The sequence below is a fragment of the Rhinopithecus roxellana genome, chromosome 19 (genome assembly GCF_007565055.1).
Source record: "Rhinopithecus roxellana isolate Shanxi Qingling chromosome 19, ASM756505v1, whole genome shotgun sequence".
NCBI lineage: Eukaryota > Metazoa > Chordata > Mammalia > Primates > Cercopithecidae > Rhinopithecus > Rhinopithecus roxellana.
The window spans coordinates 68,954,609-68,981,794 of NC_044567.1; the positions used below are offsets into that span (position 1 = coordinate 68,954,609).

General features: G+C 56.1%; 2 protein-coding genes across 4 annotated transcripts in view; one reads left to right on the forward strand and one right to left on the reverse strand.

Annotated features, from left to right (window-relative positions):
- On the forward strand, positions 1–26,744 carry GRAP (GRB2 related adaptor protein). 2 transcript variants are annotated; one of them, XM_010355001.2, is made up of 5 exons: positions 1–273; positions 5,135–5,232; positions 11,157–11,279; positions 23,030–23,198; positions 25,252–26,744. In XM_010355001.2, the coding sequence occupies exons 1-5, from the start codon at positions 196–198 to the stop codon at positions 25,435–25,437; spliced, it is 654 nt and encodes a 217-aa protein (XP_010353303.1). In that variant the 5' UTR covers positions 1–195; the 3' UTR covers positions 25,438–26,744. The 2 variants fall into 2 exon arrangements, with proteins under 2 accessions (XP_010353303.1, XP_030778687.1); XM_030922827.1 differs by lacking the exon at positions 23,030–23,198 and having other exon boundaries at positions 25,252–25,570.
- SLC5A10 (solute carrier family 5 member 10) overlaps positions 26,718–27,186 on the reverse strand; it is a 45,539-nt gene continuing 45,070 nt past the window's right edge. For both annotated transcript variants that reach the window (XM_030922824.1, XM_030922825.1), the window contains one exon: positions 26,718–27,075. In XM_030922824.1, the coding sequence (XP_030778684.1) occupies positions 26,969–27,075 (107 nt within the window). In that variant the 3' untranslated portion in view covers positions 26,718–26,968. The remainder of the gene's footprint in view (positions 27,076–27,186) is intronic.

The following is a 27,186-nucleotide window of genomic DNA, read 5'->3' on the forward strand; positions in this document are numbered from 1 at the left end:
TGAGCTGGCTCACAAGCCCTCCCTGTTCTGTGACATGTCTGTTTCCTGTTTCTCCCCCATCAGGAGCAGTTTCAGTCTCAACTTCAAAAGAACAAACACGCACTTAAAACAAAGGAAGACGGTCCTCGACTGCAGAGGAAGCAGGAAGCTGTCGGCCCAGCTCTGAGCCCAGCTGCTGGAGCCCCGAGCAGCGGCATGGAGTCCGTGGCCCTGTACAGCTTTCAGGCCACAGAGAGCGATGAGCTGGCCTTCAACAAGGGAGACACGCTCAAGGTAGGGGGGCTGGAGCCTGCTGAGTTGGCCCCACACGGGGTGGGGGTGGATTTAGGAACTGGGGGCCTGGGACTGTCCCAAGCCGACGGTGGCCCCTGGAAGACAGGCCCAGCCTCTCCAGTTATTGGCTGTGTGACTCTGGACAAGCCACCTTTTCCCTCGGAGCCTCAGTTTCTCCATCTAGGAAATGGGGAGATAACTAATGACCATCCTTTGGGGCTGCCGTGAGGATTCGATGAGTATTACCACAGTGTCCGGCAGGAGTTAGTTCATCCCCCAGTTTTCCAGGAAAAAGTTTGAAAAGAAAATTGTTGAGAGGGAGAGAATGAAAGCTAGAGAGAGAGACAGAGTATGGAATGGAGAACAGAGGGAGAAAGAGGGACAGAGAGAAGGTCTTAGGAAAGAAATAAGTACACATGCTAACCTAGTAGGGCTAAAATAGCTGTGATGAAGGCATCAAGGATGAGCTTCCCAGTAGTGTGGAGTAAAGGGAAAATAGAGTCATACCACAGTTCATTTCTCCTTGTCTGGGCCGCTTTTGACAGACATTGCAGCCTTCCAAGACAGTCTAGACAGATGGGCCTGTGGAATGTGTCTCTGGAAATGTCCTTGCTTAAAAGTTTGCATGTGAAAGCCATGCCCAGGATTCTGGGAGTGGCCATGCCAAGAGTGTGCACTGGAACTGCCAGTAAACCACACTAGGGAAGTGACTGCCCTTCCCTGGGCCTCAGTTTCCTCACTGGAGCAATGGGTGTTAGACTGAATGCTCCTCTGCGCTGAGCCCTGGGCTCTGCTCTTGACCATAAGCTTCAAGCACAAGACGGGAGAGCTCCCTGTGCCATCACCCTGCTATAGCCAGGCCCCGAACTCAGCAGCACACCCCATGTCCCATTTAAGCAATGGGGATTGGCACCCCCATTTCACAGGTGACTAAACTGAGGCACAGGGAGGCAACATGATCTGCTCGGTATGGAGTCAGTTTTGAACCTGTGTCCCTTTGACTGTGGAACCTGTGCTTGGTCTGAACAGGCTGGGCTGGGGGTTGGGGTCCAGAGGAGGAGGAACAATTCCTCCTTCTGGGGTCACTGCAGTGCTGGCTGCGGGCCTCGTGGACAGGGCCAGGCTGAGCAATGGGGCTGTGAGCCCAAGGCATGACCCTCTGCGGGGATCCAAGTCTTCGTTTCTCATCTGAGAGCACTTCGAGGTCACTAGACCCAGGTGTGGTGTTGGGAGGGAGCGGGGCAGTGATGAAATAGGAATGGGGTGTGCGGGAGGTGCTGAGCCAGGCTTGGAGGGATCAGGTGGCTGGGGTGGAAGCTGAGCTCCACGACCATCCTGTCCTCTCACCCAGCAAGTGTTTTCCAGCACTCCCTGTGGGCCAGCCCTGCCATGGCACTGCCTGCCTACAGACTGAGTCCAGCCTGGCGGAGTGGGCAGTGAAGCCCATTCTTCAAACCCCAACTTTGGTCTTGGATGAAAACTCTGGCTCATGGACTCACTCTGGACAAATGACCCCAAACGTCACCTCCCTGGGACAAAGCCTCCCTCCCTGACGGGCCAGGCATTTCTGGGTGCACGCATCCCCCTGCTGCTGCCAGCTGCGGGGGGGCTTCACTCCCATCTCTCCACGAGCAGCCTGGAGGACGAGACCCAGACTCAGGAAGCCCATGTGACCCTGACATCTCCATGGGAAAGGGTGACGGTCCAGACCCAACACAGCCAGCCCTGGGCTCCCTAAACCTACTTTCTGCAGCCTGTCATTGTCTTGTCAGCAACTCTGGCAAAACCTACCTGAAGCCCCTCCTCTGGCCCAGGCCTCCATCGTCACTCACCTGGGCTTGTGCGGTGGCTCTCAAGGCCTCCCCCCGCCACCCCCTGCTTCCCAGCCCAGTCTCCATGCAGTGGCCGTGACTCAGAGCCTGGCCCTCCCCTGTATATCTCATGACACCTGCTCCTCCCTCCTCAGCTCCAGACACCCTGGCCTCCTTTCTGTTTCGGGGACAGAGCTTGCCCCCACCTCAGGGCCTTGGCACTGGCTGTTCCATCTGCCCTGGACGCTGTTCCCCACGTTTTCTTACTGCTGGTTCCTTCTTGTAATTCGGGTCTCAGCTTCCATGTCACTTTAGAGAGGACTTTCTGGACCACCCTACCTGTCCCGTGTTGCCAATCTCCCCACTCCCACCCAACCAGACATTCTCCATCTGTCTCCTGATGTCCAGTTTTCACAGCACTTACTGCTCCATTAAACTACGTTGCTTACTTGCTTCTTCCCTTGTTTATGGTCTGTCTCTGCCTACTAGAATGTGAGCTTCTTGTTCCCTGCTCTGTCGTGGGGTGCCTGGTACACAGTAGGTGTTCAGTAAACAACTGTCAAGCAGCAACTGCATCAGGCTGGGATGGTAAAGTGGGGCAGCAGCCCAGGTGGAGGGCACCATGGGGGCAAAGGCTCAGGGGCAGGCCAAGGTCTGCCTTTCACCTTGAGCAGTGATACTCCTCCAGGGAGGGGTTGGCCTCTCTCCCTTCTGAGAATTCCCGGGTCTCAGAGGGTCTGGGGCTTTAAAACAATGTTCACAGTAAGAAATCAGTTAATGTGAGGTCAAGAGATCGAGACCAGCCTGGCTAACATGGTGAAACCCCATCTCTAGTAAAAATACAAAAATTAGCTGGGCGTGGTGGCAGGCACCTGTAGTCCCAGCTACTTGGGAGGCTGAGGCAGGAGAATCGCTTGAACCCGGGAGGCAGAGGTTGCAGTGAGCCGAGATTGCGCCACTGTACTCCAGCCTGGTGACAGAGCGAGACTTCATCTCAAAAAAAAAAAAAAAAAAAAAGAAAAAGAAAAAGAAATCACTAACTAACGTAACCAATGGGACACTCCTGGGTCTTCTGAGTGCAGATGACAAGGAGACAAAACGAAGCAGGGACTGCATGAGATATAGTGCGTCCCATGTCTACACTGCTGCATGCAAGGCAGGCCACAAATGCACCCACTGGACAGAAGAGGGAGGACACTGAGGCCAAGGCCACAGAGAGTCAGAAGCAGACAGAATGTTCTGGAGCCCCAGGCTTCAGAGCCTCCTCCTGGATCCATGGCTGTGGCATGTGGCCTACAGGTCCTTGTTTTCTCCTTAGGTTGGGGGAGTTGTGTTGTGTTGTTGTGTTGTTTTGAGATAGAGTCTCACTCTGTTGCCCAGGCTGGAGTGCAATGGCACGATCTCGGCTCACTGCAGCCTCCACCTCCCGAGTTCAACTGATTCTCCTGCCTCAGCCTCCTGAGAAAGTTGGGATTACAGAGGTGTGTCACCATGCTTGGCTAATTTTTTGTATTTTTAGTAGAGATGGGGTTTCACCATGTTGGGCAGGCTAGTCTCGAACTCCTGACCTCAGGTGGTCCACCCTCCTCAGCCTCCCAAAGTGCTGGGATTACAGGAGTAAGCCCAGCCTGTTTTGTTTTGTTTTGTGTTGAGCGAAAGTTTTCCTGAGTCAGCCACCTGCTTCCGTTCGCCCCTGGGGCTGCTGACCTGGCCCAGCCTGCAGGGTTAGGAAGAAAGGGGCTCAGCCAGCCTGGCCTGGTGGACAAAGCGGGGGTGGAGATGGGGGTGCAGAGGCCACCTGTGAGGGTGGGGCCGCAGGCCTGGGTCCTAGGAGGCCAATCCCAGCTACTCTTGGCAAAATGTCATTGCTGGAGTTGATGCCCCTATATTGGCCTGCCGTGGGCCTTTGGTACCCCATACCCATTTTTTTCTCTCAGCAAGTACCCCTGAAGGATAGAGCTGACATTGGAACCTGCTCCAGGACTGACAGGAGAGATGTCCCCTCACAGGAGAGATGTCCCCTCAAGCTGGGGTCCAGAGACAAAGAGGATTAGAGGCGAAAATTGGTGGGCCAGGACCCCCTTGACCAGTGAGCCGAAAACCCCGGGCCTCAGAGTCCTAGCTGACCAAACAGGCTCTGCCTCTCCCCTGCTGTGTGGCCTTGGCCAAGTCACTTCCCCTCTCTGGGCTTCAGTTTTATCTGTAAAATAGCATTTGGTGATGTTGACCTTGGGGGCTTTATCAGAATCAGAGGGACACATGGAAAGCGTGCCCAGGGAATGGAGGAAGGATGCCCGGCCTTGTGCTGTGCCCCTCCCAGGCCCGGCCCCGCCCCGCCTTGGTCGCTTGATTGCTCCCCCTCAGGGACTCCCACCCCCGCTCTGGCTATTTCAGTTCCTCCGGGCCCACCTGTGGGGTGAAGAGGAGCCCGTGTGACTAAGCAGGCCACGCCAGGGCTGAGAACCAGTCTGTCTCAGACCAAAGACCCCCTTATCTGCTCCCCAGAGCCTGAAATACCCCCACTGAATTGTCACCCCTGAGCTGTTTAAATGCGAGGGACCCTAGGTGACCACTGGTGGCTGTGCTCAGGCTGGGCCCCCGACTTTCACCCCAAGGCTCAGTGCATGGCATGTAGGTGCTGTGGACCTCCCAAACTCGGGGGCGCAGCCCAGGAAGGAACTCAGGTTCCCAGTTCTGCTCCTGCAAACCCCATGGTCCACAGAGCTCCTGGTATCGGAGCCTGAGAGTCCAGCTCCAGCCACCCCAAGCCTCTTATGAGTCCCCGACTGTGCCTCCCTTGGAGTCTGTGAATCGCCTGAGGCTGGGCTGTCCTGGGGCCAGGGGATGGGCAGGACTGAGGAACGAGGTGTTCTAATTCAGCTCTTATGACCGTGGGCAAGTCCTGTCCCAGGCCCCCAGCCCTTCTCTGTGAGTAGACTCAGAAGCTGGTGCAGGCAAAGCCCACCTGGGGCCTGGCATGCAGTGGGATCCCTGGGGGTGACAGTTGTTCCTTCTCGGTGACTCAGTGGCTTTGTGTCTCCTGCCCACAGATCCTGAACATGGAGGATGACCAGAACTGGTACAAGGCCGAGCTCCGGGGTGTCGAGGGGTTTATTCCCAAGAACTACATCCGCGTCAAGCCCCATCCGTGAGTGGACACCCCCCCATCCCATCCCTGTGGCTCTATCTCTCCTGGCCATGGGACCCCCTCACTCCTGGGCCTCTGTCCATCTTTCTGGGGAGAATGTCTAGGAGGTCCCTGAGAGAGGACAAGGTCCTGGGCTTTTAGCTGGCTGGGCCACTGGCTGCTGTGTGGCTTCAGGCAGGTCCCTGCTCTCTGTTCCTCAGTTTCCCTATCTGTAACTCAAGGAGGGCAGATGCTCCAATCTGTTCAGACTGTGGAGGGTTCTAGAGCTCTTGTTGAGAGCTGGTCCGGTGCTGAGTAGCGACTAGGAGAGGGCTGGGCAGGAAGCAGACCCTGTAGGCCCTACCTTTGGGGTGTGGGGGGAACTGGACATTGGCAGAGCAGCGTCTGGGACCAGGGTGGAGCAGGAACTGGGCCTGGGGCCCAGCTATCCTGTGGCCTGGGACCTGCCAGCCTAGAGATGTCCCAGGTGGGACTGTGGGCAGGTGGCAGCCAGTACTGCTGCCGTGAGAATGGCTGGAGCAGGTCCCAGCCCCAGAACAGGCATGGGGCCCAAGAAATCTATGTGAACCAACTGGATATGCTTTGAATGACAGCTGAGGCAGCCCCAAGATACAGCCACTTAGTCATTCACTAAACACTGGCCACAGCTCCAGGGGGCCCAGCCTGGGTGATGCTGGAGACACAAGAAGTCAGAGCAGCCGTGTTCTGGGGGAGAAAGAGGACATGAAGGACATACTACATGGGAAGACAGTGAGCATTAAGATGATTTCCCAGGGAAGGCTTCTCAGAAGAGGTGGCAGTGAGTGAGGTTTTGAAGGATGTGTAGGAGTTGGCTAAGTAGAAAAAGAGAAAGGCATCCCTGGGAGAGGGTCAGGATGAGAAAAGGGAGAGCAATGACAGAGAACTTGTGGTGTGTGGGACTGGCAGGAGGACCTCAAATGCCAAGCTATGTGGGGAACCATGGAGGTGTTATGGTAGGACTCAGTCAGATATGGAGACAGGTGACAGGGCCAGGCAGGCTGGAGGGACAGTTTGGGAGCTGAGATGTGTGTGTGGCTGTGGGGTGGGAAGGGAAGGAGGTGCAGGGCCAGAGTGGGGCCTGAGAGGTATTTCCTCTTTATCTCTCTTTAAGTTGGTTCCAAAGCTGCCACCACCTCCAGCTTCCTGTGCTGGGCGAGGCCCCCTCCCACCCAGGTCCTCAGCCACCTGCCTGGGCTCCAGGCACTCCCAGCCTCCCCCACAGCGGCTGCCGCTTCCAGTTGGCATCTGGGGCTGCAGCCTGGGTTCCAGGCCCCACTATGTCCCTTGTGGTTGTGTGACATTGGGCAGGTTTCTGTGGTCTTTCTGTCAATTAAGGGGGAGAGGGCAGGGGTACGTGAAGAGGGAGAGAGACAGAGAGAATCCGACCCAGGGTCACAAGCTGGAGCGAGTGCCCCAGGTCCCTGTAAGCCAAAAGGCACATCCAGACAGGCCAGAGGGCATGAATGGGAGCAATCCCCCTGGGCCAAGCTGTCAGGGAGGGGCCTTCAGGTGGAGGAAATGGCCTGGCAATGGCTGGAAGGCTGGCTGGCCTACAGCTGCTGAGAGGGTCGAATTTGCTCAGGCAGGGGAGAAAAGATGACAAAAGATTGCAGTGCCAGGCCAGGCCAGGCCAGTCGGGGGGATGCTAGTGGTCAAGGCAAGACTCTAGCAGGGCAGTTGGGAACCATGGAGGGTTCCAGCCTCCCTTGCCTCTGCGGTCATCTCTGGCCACTTGTGTCTGGGACAGAGCAGGGATGGGGTCAGGCCCCTGACTAATCTGCCTGAAGTGGTGCCCAGGTGTGTCCTCGACTAACCTCAGCACCTGCTTTGCTCCCAAAATAACTACGGGGAAACTCCAGCTCCACACCTGACTCAGCCCCTAAAGGCCCCAGGGTGTGGGGGCAGAGCGAGGGCTGGGGCCTCAGAAATTCAGAGGTAGGCCTCGTGCCTGTGCCAGGCTCACTCCTTCCCTGGGCATCTCCTCTCACCCCTGCCAACCCTGGGAGCCCCTGGAGAAGGCACAATGTACGCCAAGTGTTCCAGAGCCGTCCCATCAGCAGGGGCCACAGTGGCACATGACCCAGCCTCATGGCCCATGGGAGTCAGGGATGGCTTCCTACAGGAAGGGTGTGACCTGCTGGGCCTGGAAGTTCAAATGGACGCTGCCAGGGAAGGCAGAGACAAACCTGGCAGGGGGAAGTGTGGGGGAAGCAGCAAACACCCACATTCAAGCAGCTCCTGCATCCTCCCAAGGCCCTAGGAGCTGAGCACCACCATCGCCGTCTTTGAGACAAGCAGACAGAGGCACAGAGAGGTTGAGTGCCTCTCCAGGATCTCACAACTGGCACGAGGTGGAGCGGGACTGCAGCCGTGTGGCGTGGCCCTGGGCTGGGACACCCTGGAGGACAGTGGGGAAGCTCATAAGAACAGCTGTGGGACTGGGAGAGTCCAGACCATGCACTTGCTATGCAATCTGGTGGGGTCTGGGGGTGTCTCTGCCCCTATCTGGGCCTTGGTTTCCACATCAGTAAAACAGGGATGATGCGAGGTGGCCACAAATGGAGTGACACTGGTGTGGAAGAAGGAGCCCGGCCCTGGGGGTTTCAGGAAGTGCTTTCTTCTTGCCTCCATCTTTCAAGCCATGGTGGGGGCAGGGCTGGCAGGGGACGTGGGAGACTCCTAGGAGGGTGTGATTGCGACACTCTCTGAGGGCAACAGCCACCCACACACTGATCCGCCTGAGGAGTTTTGTGGGTTCTTCGAAGAAACCTGCCCCTCAGGAAACTCCCGCCCTGGGCCACTCTGGGCACTGTTCCAGGATGGAGCTGGGGGCTTCCTGGTGAAGAAGTTCTCTGCAACTCCCCTCCCTGGTAACCCCAACCCTGGGCCCCCTATGCTCTCCTCCTGCCGCAGCCTGTGGCATTCATCTCCAGCCTTGAGACACCCAGGCTGGCTGGACACCTGCCTTCAGGTCTCCAAACCCCAGGAGACCCAGGCTGAGCTCTCCAGATGGTTGCCCCAAGCTCTATACCCAGCGGCTACCTTCCCCACGCTCCCTCCCAGGAAGAAACTCACTGGGACAGGGCCAATGGGCCCCCATTCGTTTGGGGGCAGCAGTGGTCTAGAATCTCATGTCTAGGGCTCCAGCTTCTCCGGAAGCTGTCCCTCAGACACGAGCCTGATAACAAGGAATTTATTTAGCAATGGGGAAGAGGACAGGGAAGAGGGGGAACCAGTGGGGCACGCTGTTGGCGTCATCACTGCTGGGGGCAACCGGAGCTCCATCTGGCTGGGGATCAGCGCCAGCTGGAGACAGTACAGAATGCGCACCTAGGAGTCATCCCTCCGGAGGGCTGGGCGCTGGGGTGTCTACCCCACTGCTCCATCAGTCACCACTGGGAGTCAGACCGTTCCTGGGAGCCTCAGCCTGCCCTGAACCCAGGCCAAGTATGTCAATCACCAGAAAACAAGCCCCAAGGTCTGTGCTGAGCAGCCTTCATCCTGCCAAGGCCGGTGCCGGGACACGGCCAGGACACTAGCGGCATGTGCGGCCCCACACCCCTTCTGCACTCAGCCCCCAGGGCTCATCAACATCCGGGACAACAGGAAACGTCCCGCCTGGCTTCCACCACCTGTGCCAAGCTCAGTCTGACTCAGGGAGAGGAGCATTTATGGAAGGAGTGAAGGGAAACATTCTGTTATGATCCCACCATGAAACCTCTGGCTGTTCTGAGCCTCAGTTTCCCCATCTGAACAATAAAGGGGTCAGAGCCAAAGCTGGACTAAAACACTGGAGTTAGGAAAGCCAGTCAGAGACCACGCAGCGCCTCCAATGGTGGGTGTTTTAGTCCTGCAGGCTGCTGTCATGGAATGCCATCCACTGGGTGGCTTATGAACAACAAACATTTGTTGCTCACTGCTCTGGAGGCTGAAGTTCAAGATCAAGGTGACGACACATTCGTGTCTGGTGAGGCTGCTTCCTGGTTCATAGACGGCTGTGTCTTTTAGCTGTGTCCTTGCGTGGCAGACAAGTGAGCTCTCTGGGGTCTCTTTTATAAGGGCACTAATCCCATTCATGGCGGCTGCTAGTCACCTCCCAATGACCCCACCTCTAACTACTGTCACATGGGGGATGAGGTTTCAATATTTGAATTTTGGGGGACACAAAGTCAGCCTATAGCAGTGGCTAATTCCTGAAGAGGTCAGGGGCTACCAGGAGCCACACAGCAAGATCGGCAGGACTGGAAAAGGAGTTTCACTCCCAGACCCTGGGGATCTTGCAAGAGTCTAGGCATTTACCAGGCACCTGCTGCATACCCAGCTCTGTTTGGTCAGCAGGAAAAGGAACTTGTGCCTGTGAAAAGAACCCAGGTGGCCGCCGGGCGCAGTGGCTCACGCCTGTAATCCCAGCACTTCGGGAGGCCAAGGCAGGCGGATCACGAGGTCAGGAGATCAAGACCATCCTGGCTAACACGGTGAAACCCCGTCTCTACTAAAAATGCAAAAAATCAGCCGGGTGTGGCGGCGGGCACCTGTAGTCCCAGCTACTCGGGAGGCTGAGGCAGGAGAATGGCATGAACCTGGGAGGTGTGCCACTGTACTCCAGCCTGGGCGACTGAGTGAGACTCTGTCTCAAAAAAACAAAAAACAAAAAACAAACAAACAAAAAAGAATCCAGGTGGCCTGGAGTCTGTGGAATGGGTATGGAGAGAGGTATTTCCTCACCAGATCAAAGCTACTATTATTTTTGTCATCTGGTTTTATATTTTTTTCAACTTAAAAAGTTGCTATTTTTTTTTGGCTGGGTGCAGCAGTAGTTCATGCCTGTAATCCCAGTACTTTGGGAGGCTGAGGTGGGCGGATCACGAGGTCAGGAGATCGAGACCATCCGAGCTAACATGGTGAAACCCTGTCTCTACTAAAAATACAACAACTACAAAAAAAATTATCTGGGTGTGGTGGCATGCACCTGTAGTCCCAGCTACTCGAGAAGCTGAGACAGGAGAATCGCTTGAACCCAGGAGGCGGAGGTTGCAGTGAGCCGAGATCATGCCACCGCACTCCAGCCTGAACGGCAGAACGAGACTCTGTTTCAAAAAAAAAAAAGCTTTTTTTTTTTTTTTTGAGATGGAGTGTTGCTCTGTCACCCAGGCTGGAGTGCAGTGGTGCGATCTCAGCTCACTGCAAGCTCCGCCTCCTGGGGGGGGGGGTTCATGCCATTCTCCTGCCTCAGCCTCCCGAGCAGCTGGGACTACAGGTGCCCCCCGCCACGCCTGGCTAATTTTTTTGTATTTTTAGTAGAGACGAGGTTTCACAGTGTTAGCCAGGATGGTCTCGATCTCCTGACCTTGTGATCCGCCCGCCTCAGCCTCCCAAAGTGCTGGGATTACAGGCATGAGCCACCGCGCCCAGCCCAAAGTTTTTTTTTAGGAACAGGGTTGCAGGGGTCTCTATTCCCCAGGCTGGTCTCAAAGTCTTGGCCTCAAGTGATCCTCCCATCTCAGCCTCCTGAGTAGCTGGACTACGGTCGTGCACCACCAAGCCTGATTTGTGTTTTGACTTTAAAGAATCTACCATCTCAAAGGGAAAGTTAGACTGAGGTTGGCTGGGTTGTGGCTCACTGGAGTGTGACTTTTCTGTTTTCATAAGGGTGTGTGTTTGCTGGCATGCTTAGATAGGCTGGCCTTAGGAGCTAAAATGCTGGGATTGTGTTCCAGCTCCTGCCTGCCTCTACTGTGTGATTTTGGGTGTATTGCTTCACCTCTCTGTGCCTCAGTTTTCCCATCTGTAAAACAGGTACAATCACATCTCCCTTGTCTCAGACACTGAACACCTGGCACGGGGTGGGAGGCTGGCTGAGAGCCTGGTCTCCTGCTGCCTTCACCGGCTCCCTCTCTCCACAGGTGGTACTCGGGCAGGATTTCCCGGCAGCTGGCTGAAGAGATTCTGATGAAGCGGAACCATCTGGGAGCCTTCCTGATCCGGGAGAGTGAGAGCTCCCCAGGGGAGTTCTCCGTCTCTGTGAAGTGAGCTCTGGCCCTTGGGGGTGTGTGCAGAGGAGGGTGGGCAGGGGATGGGCAGAATCTGAGCTGAGCCTTGGGGCCCGGGACGGGCTCACGGAGTGAAGGTGGAGGAATGGCATCCCTGCAGAGGGAGTACCCGGGCAGGGGCCTGGACACAGGTGATGGTCTGGGCACCCCAGGGTGCAACCCAGAGCAGTGGGGTGTGTTGGGAAAGCAGGCTCAGGCCAGCTGTGGAAGGCCTCAAGTGCCAGGCTGAAGGTCCAGGCTTCTACGAACATAGGAGCCATCATAGGTTCTTCATCAGGAGAGGGTGATGTTCAGGGTGGTGGTGTGGCAAGAGACTGAGGGCAGGAGAGTGCTGAAGTGCCCAGGGCGGGTGTCCAGGATGTGCTCCGGACAGGGTCCCACTCTATGTGATATAGTTGGGAAGATGCATCCTGAGGCCAGGCTGCCTGGGTTGGAATGCTGGTTCTGCCACTTCCTGGCTGTGTGAGCTTGGGCAAGTCATTTACCTTCTCTGTGCCTGTTTCTTCACATGTAAAATAGGCTATTGCATGGAAAAAACAAGTTAGTATATTTAAAGCAATTAGAATAGTTCCTGGCATGGAGGCAGGGTGGCTGTGCTGGGGAACATCTGGCATTGTATTAGGGCAGCTATCAGCCGTGTGTGGCAGCCTCTGGGCAGCACAGGACCCAATCCCAAAGGGCCACCCTGGGGTGATCGAGGAATCTAGGCTGGAAGGTAGCAGCAGGAATGGGGGTGGGAGAGACAGGGTCAGACTCCTGGATGGTCTCTGTCCTTCCCACTGTTAGGCCCTGGTAGAATCTAGATGCTTTAATTCAAGGAATATTTATTGACTACGTGCCATGTGCCAGGATGCTCTAGGGGCTGGGGAAACTACGTGGGAAAAAGCAAAGTTGCTGTTGTCGTGGGTTTCTTAGTGAGTGAACAAGAAAACACGTAAATGTGGAATGAACCAAGGTGGTCAGGAAAGGGCTCTCTGAGGAGGTGGCATTGCAGCAAAGATCTGTACCAGCAGGTGGAGGCTTCCCAGGTGCCCAGGAATGAGGAGGACCTGGGAGGAGAGGCTTCCAGGCAGAGGGAATAGCATTTGCAAAGACCCTGAGGTGGGAATGCACTTGGGGTGTGTAGGAACCCGGAGGAGGTGACGTGGCTGGAGCAGAGTGAGCGAAGGGCAGGGGCTGGAGTTCCACCCACATCCAGTGATCACGGAGGGCCTGAAAGGAGGTGGGGTTTTCTCTGAGAGCAATAGGGAGCCATGGAGGGTCTTGAGCAGGGGAGAGATGCAACTGGACTCCATTTTTAGCAGATGACTCTGACTGCTGTGAGGAGGAAGAACTGTTGGGGGAGAATGTGGCGACAGGGAGGCCTGTGGGGAGCCAGGAGGGAGATGATGGCCTCTGGGACTGTACGGGTAGGGGCTGAGGGGACACAGAGTAATGGCTGGGCCCAGGCATGGAGGTGTGTGGGGGGACCACCAGCAATACCAGCTCTCAGGGCTGCTGTGGGCACAGAGCCCAGAACGGAGGAGGCGCTTACGGTGCCTGCTCTTACTGCCACCAGCGGAGCTAGCACTGGGGTGACAAAGAGGCCAGCTGGGAGGAAGGGATGAAGGAAGGGGTGGCCCCAGAGGGCAGCGTGGCCTCTCATGATCTCCTAAAGGATGAAGAAGGCCAGGTGTGGTGGCTCACACCTGTAATCCCAGCACTTCGGGAGGCCAAGGTGGGCGGATCACTTGAGGTCAGGAGTTTGAGACCAGCCTGGCCATCATGTTGAAACCCTGTATCTACTAAAAATATAAAAATTAGCCAGGCATGGTGGCGAACGCCTGTAATCCCAGCTACTGGGGAGGCTGAGACATGAGCATCATTTGAACCTGGGAGGCAGAGGCTGCAATGAGCCGAGACTGTGCCACTGCACTCCAGCCTGGGTGGTGGAGTGAGACTCTGGCTCTAAAAATAAAAATAAAAATAAAAAAGGACAAAGAAACACAGGCCTGGGTTGACGGCTAACACTGGGGCTGGGTGTGGAGATGCAAGCTGGATGGGGCTTGGGGTCAGGGGATCCGAAAGAAGCAGACAAAGACAGACTTCAGACAGGCTGGGCCATGATGCCCCATGAGGGCTCCTGTTGGGGGAAAAGCATCCCCACCTGATGCCTTCCAGGCTCTGCCGGGTCCCTGTGGCTCCCATGTGTTCAGCCAGCCCGTTTCGAAACAACCTCAAGCTGTTCACTGTGTGGGATCAGCACATCTGCTGCTAGCCCTGCAGGGTGGTGAGCTCCCCTGGGCCTGCAGGCACCTGCAAGGGGTAGGAGCCTATGGTCAGGAAGGCGGCTCCAGGGGTGTGTTCGTCCCTTTATTGTTGGGATAAAGGAACACGAGAGGCTGGGTAATTTATAAAGAAAAGGCGTTTATTTGACTTGGTGTTCTGCAGGCTATATAGGAAGCATGGCACTGGCATGTGACTCTGGTGAGGCCTCAGGAAGCTTTTATGCATGGCTCATCACATGGCGAGATGGGGGCAAGTCGTGGAGGGAGGTGCCAGGCTCTTTTCAACAACCAGACCTCATTCATTACTGCAAAGAGCCACTGATGAGGGTCTGTCCCATGACCTAAACACCCCCCACCAGGCCCCACTTCTAACACTGGGTGTCACATTTCTTTTTTTTTTTTTTTTTTTTTTGAGATGGAGTCTCGCTCTGTCGCCCAGGCTGGAGTGCAGTGGCCGGATCTCAGCTCACTGCAAGCTCCGCCTCCCGAGTTCACGCTATTCTCCTGCCTCAGCCTCCCGAGTAGCTGGGACTACAGGCACCCGCCACCGCGCCCAGCTAATTTTTGTATTTTTAGTAGAGACGGGGTTTCACCGTGTTAGCCAGGATGGTCTCGATCTCCTGACCTCGTGATCCGCCCGTCTCGGCCTCCCAAAGTGCTGGGATTACAGGCTTGAGCCACCGCGCCCGGCCTTTTTTTTTTTTTTTTTGAGACGGAGTCTTGCTCTGTCACCCAGGCTGGAGTGCAGTGGCTGGATTTCCGCTCACTGCAAGCTCCGCCTCCCGGGTTTACGCCATTCTCCTGCCTCAGCCTCCCGAGTAGCTGGGACTACAGGCGCCCACCACCTCGCCCGGCTAGTTTTTTGTATTTTTTAGTAGAGACGGGGTTTCACCGTGTTAGCCAGGATGGTCTCGATCTCCTGACCTTGTGATCCGCCCGTCTCGGCCTCCCAAAGTGCTGGGATTACAGGCTTGAGCTACCGCGCCCGGCCTGGGTGTCACATTTCAAGGTGAGATTTGGAGGAGACAAACATCCAAACCGTATCAGGGAGGCAGATCCTACGTCTTAGGGGTCACAGGCCCTGCACCCTGAGCCCGGGCCCCCAATTTGTGGAACCAGCCATCAGCCTTGTTCCCTTCCCTTTTCTCCTGGGGGCAGGCTGGTGATCCTGAGAGGCAGGAAGGGCGCATGCCCCCTCTGAGCCTCTATTTCCCCATCTTAAAAATGCGAGTGCTATCAGCGTGTGTGTGTGTGTATGTGTGTGTGTTGGGGGGTTACTGTGCGTACTTGACCCTGACTGCCCAGCCCCGGGATGGTGTGGGCACCTGGTGCCTGGAGTCCCCGTGGGCTCACCTCCCAGCCCCCACTTCCTTGCAGCCCCGGGGAGCTGCGGCTCCTGCAGAGGCAGGACGTGGCAGTCTTCCAAGTGTCGGCTGTCCAGGGTCTGGTCATCTCCTGGGAATGGCGTCCGCCAGGCGGGCTGGCCTGGCTGAGTGGCTCCTGGAACCAACCCCAAAGCCCAAGGTCACTCAGCAAAGTGGGAGCACAGGGGACTCAAACTACGTCTGGAACCCGAGTTGAGGAGGAGGGGCTGGCCCTCCCTCCGCTCTCCCTCCGCCTTCCCGCTTCCTCCTCTAGCAAATCACGCGGCCTCACCCTCCAAGTTAGCGCCCCAGTGTGCTGCCCTCTTCAGGCGTCTCTCTGTAAGTGCAGCCACCTGCGCACACGCATATCATCAGACCTGAACACCCCAGCCGTGTGAGTTTGTTCAGCACGCATTTACTGAGCATCATCTGTGCGAGAACCACAAGGCAGGACTGGAACAGGAGACAAACCAGAGGCATGTGAAGGGGAAATGGTCACAGCCTGGCCCAGGGGTCTCTATGATGAGCAAATGAATAAATGAAATTCAATGACAGTGGATACATTCCACATAGTGTAGGCACCAGGGAGGAAGTGACATCTGAGTTGGGCTCTAAAGCATGAGTAGGAGTTTGGTGTACAAGGAGAGTAGATGATATACCAGGCACAGAAAACAGCGTGAGCAGAGATCCAGAGGTGGGGAAATGAGGGGTGTGTTTGGATAACACGTGTTTTCTGACCAGGAGGGAAGATGAACAGTTTTAGGGAGTTCTTGAGCAGGTGAGCCAGCACCGGTGTTTCCTGGGAAGGGATCTGGAAGCGACCCTCAGAGAAATCCTGGCCTGTGCCCCCCAACCTTTTCTCCAAGGCACACTGGCCAAGTGTGCCCAGGTCAAAACTGTCAGGAGCTTCCTGGCTTTGGCTGGCTGTGGTTTGCACACAGCACCAACAGGTGGCGCCCTTGACCCTTGGTTTCTTCCTGCCTGGGCCGAGGCTCCTAGGTCCTGCTCCCACTCTGTCCATCATCCGTCATGGGGCCTCTCAGTGGTCCTTGGACAACCACCAAGCAGGGGTCAGAGTTGGAAGCTGAGGCTTAAATGGGACATGTGGCTAAGAGCATGGTGTTTTGAGCAACAGTCAGCTCTGACATCTGCTGGCTTCTCGCTGTATAATCCTGGGCAAGTTACCCCTCTGAGCCTCAGTTTCCTCATTTATAAAATGGACAGCTATGTAACATGTTTTGTATGATGACTGGCACATGATAAGTGCCAGTTATCATAATTATATTAAGTCCTCAAGGATCCCACACCAAGCTGGGGAGGAATTATGGAGGCCCTTCTGGCCTGGAAGGCTGCCCCCCACCCCCTGCCCATGAATCCAACACTCTTAGAGAAGAGGCAGCAGCACATGGAGGCAGGGAACCCAGATGCTGGGAAGCCGGGTGACCCGATGGCCATCTAGGAAAATGACAACCTGGCAGATTTGTGTGTAAGAGCTCTTCCACCCTTGCTGGTTGATACTTGTGAACTCCAATGCCACTATGCATGGCATCTCTGGCATACTAACACCAAGCCCTGTAAAGCTGTCAGAGGTGGGGTTTATGGGCCTCATGCTGCCTCCCAGAGCAACTGTGGCCACGGCTAGCTGCCCTTTACGAGTTTACAAAGGGCTGTCCCCCTCCCCCAGGGAGCATGTCTGAGCTGGCGGGCGGCGGGCCAGGGGCCAAGGCTGGCATGCAATGCCTGGGCTGCCTACCTTTTGCCTCACACTCCTATCCAAGTTACTGTGGACTCTTCTGCCATAAATGACAGTTTGTCTCCAAGTGACATATTTGCCTCCTTTCTAGCCAGAGGTACCCTGGAGTCAATGCACATGTGTTTGCCCTGCCCATCTGGTCACTGAGCCCCTGCTGTGTGTTAGCCCTGTCCCAGGGCCTGGGGATTCAGCCACCAACAAAATAGGACAAAGCTCTCTGTCCCTCAAGTGCCCATGTGCTACTGGGTGACAGATAGTAAGTGATTAGGAAATTATATAAAATCTTACACAAAGATCAAGGCTTTGGAGAAAACGAAGCAGGGAAGGGGTGGAGGGGGGTGCAATTTTAGGAGGAAGGGACTGGCTGCAGGCAAGGACAGGGAGGAAGTGAGGAAACCTGCATGATCCCCAGAAGCCCAGCTTGTAGGTAAGGGAAACTGAAGCCTGGAGAGGTGCAGCAACTTCTCCAAGGTCACACAGCAAGGAACTTAGAGCTGGTGCCTACCGACCTCTGTGCCCTGACAGACTTGGTCTGTCCTCCACCCACCCTCCCTGAGCTCCAGAGACCCAGCAGGAGTCTGTCTGCACCAGTGTCCTGCCCCTCCCAAGGTCAGCTTGACTCTGGTTCCTGTCTGCTGCAGGACAGGTTGTTCCACCCCTCCTTTTCACAGATGGGCAAACTGAGGCCAGAGAGGGGCCATGCCTGAGGGAGATCACCCAGCAGGCAGTTAGCACCCAGGTGGGCCCACAGGTCCACAAGCCCTGGTTGGGGTGGTTGGTGGTGGGGGGGGTCCTAGGGCTCCTGCTCCCACCCCAGCCTTGTTTTTCCTCTCCGGGCTGACACTGTTACCTTTGCTGCTGCTGCTGCTGCCACCAGGCCAGAAAAACTCGCTGGGCAGGACTGGCTGCTGCCAGCATTAGGCCTGACTTGGTCCTTGGGGCTTTTCTGACAGCCCAGGGGCCAGCCTAGCCCCTTGTTCCCCTGGGTAGGTGGAAGTAGGGGTCACACAAAGAGACAAAGACATCCATGGTTGCTCAGTGAGGGACTCACACATAGCAGTCACTCCACAGAGTGGGAGACATGCACAGACACACACACGCAAGCATCCAGGAATGCACGCTCAGACATAATGAAGACGCTCTCACACCCCAGGCACTGCCCACTGGAGTGAATGGCTCCAGCAGCCTCTCCTCTCACCAACTCAGGCCCACAATCCCAGTGCCCTCTCCCTCCTCTGGCTCTGGGAGGCTCATGCAGCAGAGCTGGCTGCACTGGATCCAGGCCTCCTGGTTCCGGGGCCATCTGGACTCAGATTCAGTTCCTCCTGCAAGCCCTGAAGTTCCCACAGGCCTTGGGAAGGGGAGTGGAGTTGAGGTCTGGAGAGGCCCCAGAGGGTAGCCCCAGTCTAGGGGGTTCTCAAATGCTTTGAGGCTCCACCTGGGCCTTGAAGGATGGCTAAGGCCAAGACTAGACAGAGAAAAAGGAAAAGGCACTATTCCTGGTGAGGCCATGAGCAAGCAAGCGCCCAACCACGCTGGGGAAAAGGGCCGGGCTGGGAGAGGGAGTGACTGCTGGGGTGCCGGGCGGTGAGATGGAGACAGCATCACTTGGCCTCAGGCAGGGACTGGCTCAGCAGGACGGGCTGCACCCAAGCCTCACTGTCCTCTGCTGTAAAGCAGGACGTTTGGACCAGGTGGGAGAAGGGACAAGATTTGCCATTTGCTGAGCACCTCGTGTGTGCCACACACAGACTAGGTAGGGGCTGGCACATGCATGTTTCCAGATTTGAGAATTCTCCAATTCCCAGGTTGGAAAGCTGTAGAATCCCCGGCTCCCTGGCTCCCTTTCTCTTATCTCCTGTTCTCCACTCCCTGACTCTATTACATGGTCAGAGAACTGCTCCATATAACTTTCTATCTGCTCCAGATAACTTTCCAAGTATCTAAAGATGACCTTCAAATACCATAAAATTTAGCCAGGCGCGGTGGCTCATGCCTGTAATCCCAGCACTTTGGGAGGCTGAGGCAGGTGGATCACGAGCTCAAGAGATCGAGACCATCCTGGCCAACTTGGTGAAACCCCGTCTCTACTAAAAATACAAAAATTAGCCAGGCGTGGTGGTGGGCATCTGTAATCCCAGCTACTCAGAAGCCTGAGGCAGGAGAATAGCTGGAACCCAGAGGTGGAGGTTGCAGTGAGCTGGTATCACTGCACTCCAGCCTGGCGTCAGAGCAAGACCCCATCTCAAAAACAAACAAACAAATAAACAAAACCAAATACCATAAAATTCAAAGTTGTGGTCGTTTGGGGTTGAAATCCTTTTCAAACCCACCACACCCGTTCTGTCCCCTCACTCAGAGGAGTGAGGCCACCTGTACGCAGGCCCTTCCTCGGGGCCAACAGAGTCAGGGCCTTCTGCCTGGGTACCCGGTGCCCCCGAGGTGGAGCCATTGGGATTCCTGTCTCCAGGCTTCTCGCCTGCCCAGCTGTGCGTCACTGTCACTCCACTTTTTGAAGCAGTGCTCCTTCCCGGGGCACCACGGCCAAAGTCCAATAAACCCTGGACTGGTTAGCACGTGGCACTAGGGAGTCATGGGGCTCAGAGGCTGCCTCTCAGAAGCCTCTGGGAGGCTTTGGCAGGCCAGACAGGGCGGGAGACATCCATCTGCCTGCACATCCACCTCTGCATCACGAGCAAATGGACACATATGTCCCATAGCTGGCAACACAAGTGGCTGAGTCACTGGGAACGAGGTCCTCCAATGGCACGTGAGCACCTTTGTCTGAGGTTTGGGGACCATTGTTCCACCTGTCGAGAGCCTCTGTTCTCATGGGGAGAACTGGCTCCCTTTCTGGCTGTGTGACCCTGAGGGCTGGATGCATCTTAGAGCAATGGGTCGGCCACCAGAGCCTGGGTTCAGGGTCAGAACACCTGGCGGGCTGCCATTCCAGTTCAGAACCAACAGAAGAGGGTTTCAAGAACAAAGCATCGCAATGAGGACCTAAGGCCTGGGCAGTGATGCTCTGTTCGCTGAGTCCCAGCTAGACTGGACCTTCACGGCCCACTCCTGCCTCCCTGCCTTTTTAGTGTCTCATATGCAAGTCATTATGAATAGCAAGTTACAAGAAGGCTGTGAGAGGGGCTGAGGGACCCAAGAAGGCCCTGACTCTACGTGATGGGATCTGATGCAGCTCTCAGAGGATGGACCATTTTACCTGGGCCTTGAGGCATGAGTAGGAGTTCAAGAAAAATTGCTTCCAGTTGGAGGAAATACTGTGTGCAAATGCCTGGAGGTGTATTTAGAAGTGGTTTGGGGCTGGGTGCGGTTGCTCACGCCTGTAATCCCAGCACTTTGGGAGGCCGAGGTGGGCGGATCACCTGAGGTCAGGAGTTTGAGACCAGCCAGGCCAACATGGTGAAACCCCATTTCTACTAAAAATACAAAAATTAGCTAGGCGTGGTGGCGGGTGTCTGTAATTCCAGCTACTCAGGAGGCTGAGGTGAGAGAATTGCATGAATCCAGGAGGCGGAAGTTGCAGTGAGCTGAGATTGCGCCATTGCACTCCAGCCTGGGCAACAGAGCGAGACTCCATCTCAAAAAAAAAAAAAAAAAGGGAGAGAAGTGGTTTGGACCCCTTGACTGTGATGGAGTAGGGGGAATCCCATTTTGCCCTACGCCTCATACAGACCAGAGGGTGGGAACCTTGAGCACATCTTTATCTTAAATCTTTAATCTTAAAATACCAATAAGGAAGCAAGCCGCCCCAGGGATGACTGGTGGAGAAACTAAACCACAGGCGGGGATAGGACAGATGGAGCAGCAGATTTGGGCAGCTGGGGTGATAGACACCACCCTCTTGTTCAGGATAACCATAGACCTGAAGGAATTCAGGCTGCGGGTGAATCCCGGCTTGCAAATGTATTGCAACCAAATTGTTTAACCAGATTTTAATTTACAACCCAGGAGGCGTGTGTGTGTGTGTGTGTGTGTGTGTGTGCGTGTGCATGTGTACCATCAAGTCATCAAGTGCTTTGGACTGGTGGTTGGATCTCATTTAGCCCAAATGTGAACAAAAAGATCCCTAGCCTGTGGCTCAGGAGGCTGAGGGGCCATCTACCTCCCAGTGGCCATCCTGTGCCCCTTCCCTGCCTCACCCCGCTCACAGGGCCCCAGCTATCAGCTCTGCCAGCCACCTGAACAGGTGCCCTCCCTCGGGGTCCTAAACTGTCTTCTTTCTGGTTGGGAGCTGGGACTGTTCTGTGTTCTCCCCACAGCCCCTAGCCCAGCCAGGTGGGCCTAGGGTGGCTCTGTTGGCAGCACCCGCACAGCCCCCAGGGCCCCAGGCCTCTCAACTCCCTTGCGAGGAGTGCACTAATGCCCACATTTGGCAGGCCAGGACGTGGAGGCCCAGAGAGGGGGCTGAGGTGTAAGTCCAGGCAGGCTGGCTCTAGAGCTGGGAAGGGTAGCTAAGGTTTGGCCAGGCAGAGAGGACGAGGCAGGGAGGGAGGGCCTCCTGGGGGTCACAGCCCAGGTAGCAACATGGCAGAGTAGAAATGGACTTGGAATGATGAGATCTGGGACAACAGTAATATCATAATTGGAATAATTAGTATTGCTATTGTTATGTGATAATAACCAATCGGGAGGACACTAGGTAACATTTTATATGTGTGAGCTCAGATGTGGCCCCAGCTCTGACTTTTTCTTGCTGCTGTGGCTCTGGGCAGGTCGTGGCTGCACTTGGGGCCTCAGTTTCCCCACTGAGGCATGAGGAGTTCAAGAAAAATTCCTTCCAGCTGGAGGACACACTGTGTGCAAATGCCTGGAGGTGTGTTTAGAAGTGATTTGGATCCCTTGACTGGAACGGAGTAGGGGGAATCCCATTTTGCCCTACGCCTCATACAGACCAGAGGGTGGGAACCTTGAGCACATCTTTTTTTTTTTTTTTTTTTTGAGATGGAGTCTCGCTCTGTCACCTAGGCTGGAGTGCAGTGGCGTGGCTCACTGCAAGATCCACCTCCCGGGTTCACACCATTCTCCCGCCTCAGCCTCTGGAGTAGCTGGGACTACAGGCGCCTGCCACCACACCTGGTTAATTTTTTTTTTTTTTTTAATTTTTAGTAGAGACAGGGTTTCACTGTGTTAGCCAGGAAGGTTTCGATCTCCTGACCTCGTGATCTGCCCGCCTCGGCCTCTCAAAGTGCTGGGATTATAGGCGTGAGCCACCTTGCCCAGCCTTGAATACATCTTTATGTGAAATCTTTCATCTTAAACATCAATAAAGCAGCAAGCCACTCCAGGGATGACTGGTGGAGAAACTAAAACACAGGGCCCAATTTGCTCCTCCTGGGCCGTGAGGCAGGCCAGCCACCCCCGCAGCACAGCGGGGCAGCGCCGTAGTCACGTCTGCCATGATCTTGACCCACAGCCGTACCACCTCCAGTCCCAGCCTCACACCGCCTGTCCCGGGTGGGACATGCCGAGTGTGAGAGGCTCCAGTTAGGTCCCTCTGCCTGGTCCCAGCCAGGACAGGCTCTGCCTCTGGTCAGTTTGAAAGAGCAGGCTCTCTCCTCCACTGGGCCAGAAGGTACTTGGGGTGATTTGGCGGTAGTGGGCTGGAAGTCTGGGCACAGACTGGGAATAAGAGAGAAAGGGGCCTGTTTGCTTCATCGGAGAGGATATAAAGTAAAAGAAGCTGGATATGTAAGTAGAGCCGGATCTTGAGTCTGAGGTGTTAAGAATTTACCCTGAGGCCAAGGGAGAAGCCATAGAAGGTTCGTGGGAGGAGGAGGACATGAGACATCCAACAGGTCTGAGCTCCTCTCATAGCAGTAGGCTTTGGTCTGAGTCAGGATGAGTCTAGGACTTGCTCCCCAAGGGACCATGGGGACTGGGAGGAGCAGGGGAGCAGGGAGAAGGTCCAAGCTGAGGGGAATGACGAAAAGACGTGAAGGAGACGCTCTCTGATCACGACGCACTCAGAGGTACCTATTTCACGTTGCCAATATGCCAGCCACTGTGCACTTATCCGTAATGGAGATGTTATCATTATGAGGAAACTGAGGTTCAGAGAAGTTAAGAGACTTGCATGAGGTCACACAGTGAGAAAGTGGCCTGGTTCAGAGCCCACACCCTTAACCCCATATTCCACCACCAGATGGGACTCCCCAGACCCCATGGGGAGCTGGCTCAGTGAGGCCTCTCCCACTTGCACCTTATCTGACTCCAGGTCCCACCCTGAGACAGGCGGGTTCCAGGTGGAAGTGAGACGGGAGCCCCTGGGACCATGCCAGGCTAGGATGGCCACCATCTGAGGTGGCCCCGGGTCCTTTCCCCTAGCTATGGAGACCAGGTACAGCACTTCAAGGTGCTGCGCGAGGCCTCGGGGAAGTACTTCCTGTGGGAGGAGAAGTTCAACTCCCTCAACGAGCTGGTCGACTTCTACCGCACCACCACCATCGCCAAGAAGCGGCAGATCTTCCTGCGCGACGAGGATCCCTTGCTCAAGGTAGGGACGGGTGGGGGCTGGCCTGTGGGAGCCTCTCTGCATCTCCTGCCATCTGCAGCAGGGGAAATGCTGACACGGAGGCCAAGCACGGGCCTGGTCTCCCTTCCCCAGCAGCCTGGTGTTGTAAGAGGGGTCCAGCCCAGGCTTCAAAGTTATATACTGGTGGCGGCTGTGGTGAGACTTGCAAGGGTGGGAAAGGAGAAGAGGGAAAGAAAAGCAAGGGACAGAAGGAAAATCCCATGGGGACAAACTGTCTAGCTTGTTCTCAGCTCCTAGAATAGTGTGTGGCACACAGTAGGTGCTCAATAAATGTTCATTGAGTGCAGGAAGGTAGAGACCCCCGCTGAGCGTACTGCGTACCATGCACTGAACTGGTCTCTATACTCTGGGAGCCTCATCGTGCCCATTATATAGATGAGGAAACCAAAGCTCAGAGAGTGCAGTGACACCTCCAAGGACACTTACCCAGTAGGCTCAGTCCTGGTTTGTGCTCGCGGAAGAGTTGACCTTGGGTGTGGGGCAGCATGAGTGCTCGTGGGCGAGGTCCTGGCTAGCCACGGGGCGGGGGATGGGGGTCGTCCACCCCTTGACCTCACAATAACAGCAATTTGCCAGCCAGCCCTTTCATCAAGCGGCCCCAAGGGCCAGCTCTGAAGCTGATTAGGATGCCGACAGTAGCCACTGGGGTTATCAGCCCCAACAGGCTTCTTCAGGAGCGGGGATGCTGGCAAGGCCTGGGGCTGAAGGTCAAGACCCTGCGACACTTGAACTTGGGCTCTGCAGAGGAGATGGGGACTGTGGCCAAGGCCTGGGTAGAGGCTGATAACCACTGCAGAGAAGCTCCAGCCATGTCTTGTTCCCAGCACCCACCCCCTGCCACCTTTCCATGTGATCAGAGGCCAGTTCATCCCCTCAGTGTCCCCTCTGTTCAATAGGATGAGCCCTGGGGTCTGATATGCCAGAAGAGTCAAAGAGTGCCTTGAGAGACCCCCACTAGTTTCTCCTCTGTTGGCATTCCCTGCCTGACCGAGTGCCCAGCTCACTGTGAGCTCCCAGCCTCAGGGGACTTTTCTCTCAAGCTGGGCCCCTGCCTGCCAGATCTCCATCCTCCTCCCTGTTCACCGCCTGGACCAGCTCTGCCCTGGGAGAGTGTGAGGAAGCCAGGATGGAGCTTGGGCAGGGACAACTGAGAGTTCCCCTACACGCACCACCTCGCTCTGGCCCAGGCCATGGGGTCACCCACCCTGTGGCTCGACTCCAGAGCTGCCTCAGGCCCCTGGGACCCATGACGCCTCCTCCTTCCTGGGTAGACAGTTGCTAATTACAGCTTCTCTGCTGATCCTATCACCCGCCCTGGATGAGATTCTGCAGGTTCAGAGCTGAGATCCTCGTGGGCAGGCAGGGCCAGGGTGCTGGGTGGAATAGTCACAGTGCCGGGCAGATGTGCTGCAGAGAGCTCCTGTCCAGCTGCCATGCACAGGTGGGGAAACTGAGTTCCACAAAGGGCAGGGACCTACCCAGCACCACACATGGGGCATGGATAGGACTGGAACCCAGGCCTGAGAGCTCAAAGTGACAATTCTCTCCCTCAATGGCTGACCAAGGGCAAAAGCAGTAAACATGGCTCTTAGCTGCGTATCACTTTACAGTTTATAAGGCCCATTCTCATGGCTTTGTGACCTGGAGTCAAAAGCTACCATGGCTGCTGCACAGTCAGGGAAATAAGATCCCAAGAAAAGCAGGGACCTAACCAAAATCCCACCCTAAGGACCAGGACTCAGGTCCCCTGGCCCACCAGCCCTATGATCCCAGCTGGGCGGCTGGGAAAGCCGTGTTCTAGGTAGATGCAGCATCTGCACAGCAGACAGGCAGGGGTGTGAGCAGCAGGAGGCCCAGTGGTGGCATCACCACTGATCTGGACTTAAAGTTCAACTCCAGTGCTGCCCCAGACCCCTCCTCACCTGTGGTAAATCACTTCTCTTGGGTGCCTCTGAGGGAGGGTGGGTTGCAGGGCTTCTGAAGGCGCCCTGCTAACCACCTCCTCCTCTCGCAGTCACCTGGGGCCTGCTTTGCCCAGGCCCAGTTTGACTTCTCAGCCCAGGACTCCTCGCAGCTCAGCTTCCGCCGTGGCGACATCATCGAGGTCCTGGAGCGCCCAGACCCCCACTGGTGGCGAGGCCGGTCCTGTGGACGCGTTGGCTTCTTTCCACGGAGTTACGTGCAGCCCGTGCACCTGTGAGCAGCCCGGCCGCCGATCTGGCCAATGGGCCATTTTACAGGAACTAAGGTCCAGAGAGGACATGGCCACCCCCAGCCTGGTCAGAGTCACACGGGGCTCAGTGGACGGCCTTGGACTGAATGTGGGCTCCTAACTGCCTCCAGCCACTTTGCACAAATTGGGATGGCCCAGGTTCCCCAGCAAGGGTACCCTGTAAGGGTAGCTCTGGGGCTTCCTGGCTGGTTGCTTCCCATTGGCTGCCAGCTGTGTGACATGACAGGGCGGAGTCTGTGGAGGCCCCACCCACCTCCTCTGGTCAACGGCCTCATCTGCCAGGAAGGTTGAGGACTCCCAGGTTTCACCCACTGGAGGCTCAACCTGAGGAACCCTGGCCATGGTGGGTGGGTTCACCTTGGGCTGACCACCCACTGGGCCTGCCTGCCCCTCCCTCAAAAGGCCCCTCGAGTTGTACGGGCTGTTAGGAGGTGGCTCAACCTGGAAGGACAGACTGCACACCTGTCGACCTAAACTCACTGGACAGACTCCAGGTGGACACCGCTCCTCAACAGCCCCATGACTTCAACTCCACCTGGGGCACCCAGCACCCGCGCCCCGCCACAGGACTAGAGGCCCTGAGACCCTGAAAAAGGGGCTGGCAGTAGGCAAGGTGGAGGCACACTCCTCTCCTGTTGGAGAGGTGAGCTCTGAGGGCAAGCCCTGGGCCCAGCAACACAGAGACCCTGGCTGCCCTGGCTCTTGTTTGTTTAGGCCCGGGTTCTGCCCAGACCAGGGCCCAGGAGAGCTCTCATGAGGCTGAGAAACCTCCAGGCCAGACAGAAAGTTGGTGCCAGAGCTGGGTTTTAGAGATCCCACAGGATCTCAATGGGATGGCTACCTACGTGGGGCACGGCCCCTACCTGAGAACAGGAGGGTCCTCCAGAGAATGTGCCACCATCAGGGATATGAGCAGGGCCTGCCCAGAGCCTGGGCACCTTTGGGAGCGGAAAATGTGAGGTGGGACTTGGAAAGGCTTTGAACGCCAGGCTGATGGTTGAGGGAATGGTGGGCAGGGAGGGAGGGCAAGGAGGCTCCCTCTGGCATTTGGGAGCAGGTGGGTGGAGGGAGGAGCCCCTGGAGGTGGCTGCAGTCCCTTAATGAGAGGCCTTGCTCTGGGCATGTGGGGCTCTCCCTTTATCCAGAGATGGCCCAAGACCCTAGAGCCCTGAGTGCTGGCAAATCTCACTGCTCCTGACCTGGCCTGTGTATTCAAAACGAAGACAGTAAAACCAACATCAGGATGTCCATCAGAAATCTAATTTTCTTTCCAATGATGACTGCTTTGGTGCTGTTTTTGAAATGTCACATTCTTTTCTCCCATTTCCCCCCTAAGTTTTCAGGGCTCTTGCTTTGCTGGCTTGGCCAGTTCTTGGGCACCGAGTCGCTGTGCAGCCATGAGGGGAATCTGCCCCTCTTGGGGCCTCGGGATCCCCATGAGGGAAAAGGGTGGACCTGAGGACTCGGAGCTCCTGCCTTCCTGCCCAGAGTGGCAGTGTCAGGCGAAGTAGGCATACAAGAAGATGTTGACGCACATGAGGAGGATGGCGTTGAAGCCACAGACACGGGCCCAGAAAGCGTGTTTCTGGGGTGTTTGGCCATCACCTGGAGGGGATTGCAGAAGGAGAGGGACAGATGAAGGACACAAGGCTACACCTGGTGCCCTTGCCTCCAGCCCAGGGTCAAGGTGGAGGAGTGTCTAAGGTCACCCACTTA

What these genes read in the sequence shown, in the direction of transcription:
- GRAP (XM_010355001.2), top strand. Translation starts at nt 196, where the DNA reads ATGGAGTCCGTGGCCCTGTACAGCTTTCAGGCCACAGAGAGCGATGAG. An exon ending in ACAAGGGAGACACGCTCAAG is followed by an intron (nt 274 to 5,134) that starts GTAGGGGGGCTG and finishes TCCTGCCCACAG; the next exon opens with ATCCTGAACATGGAGGATGA. An exon ending in GAGTTCTCCGTCTCTGTGAA is followed by an intron (nt 11,280 to 23,029) that starts GTGAGCTCTGGC and finishes CCTTTCCCCTAG; the next exon opens with CTATGGAGACCAGGTACAGC.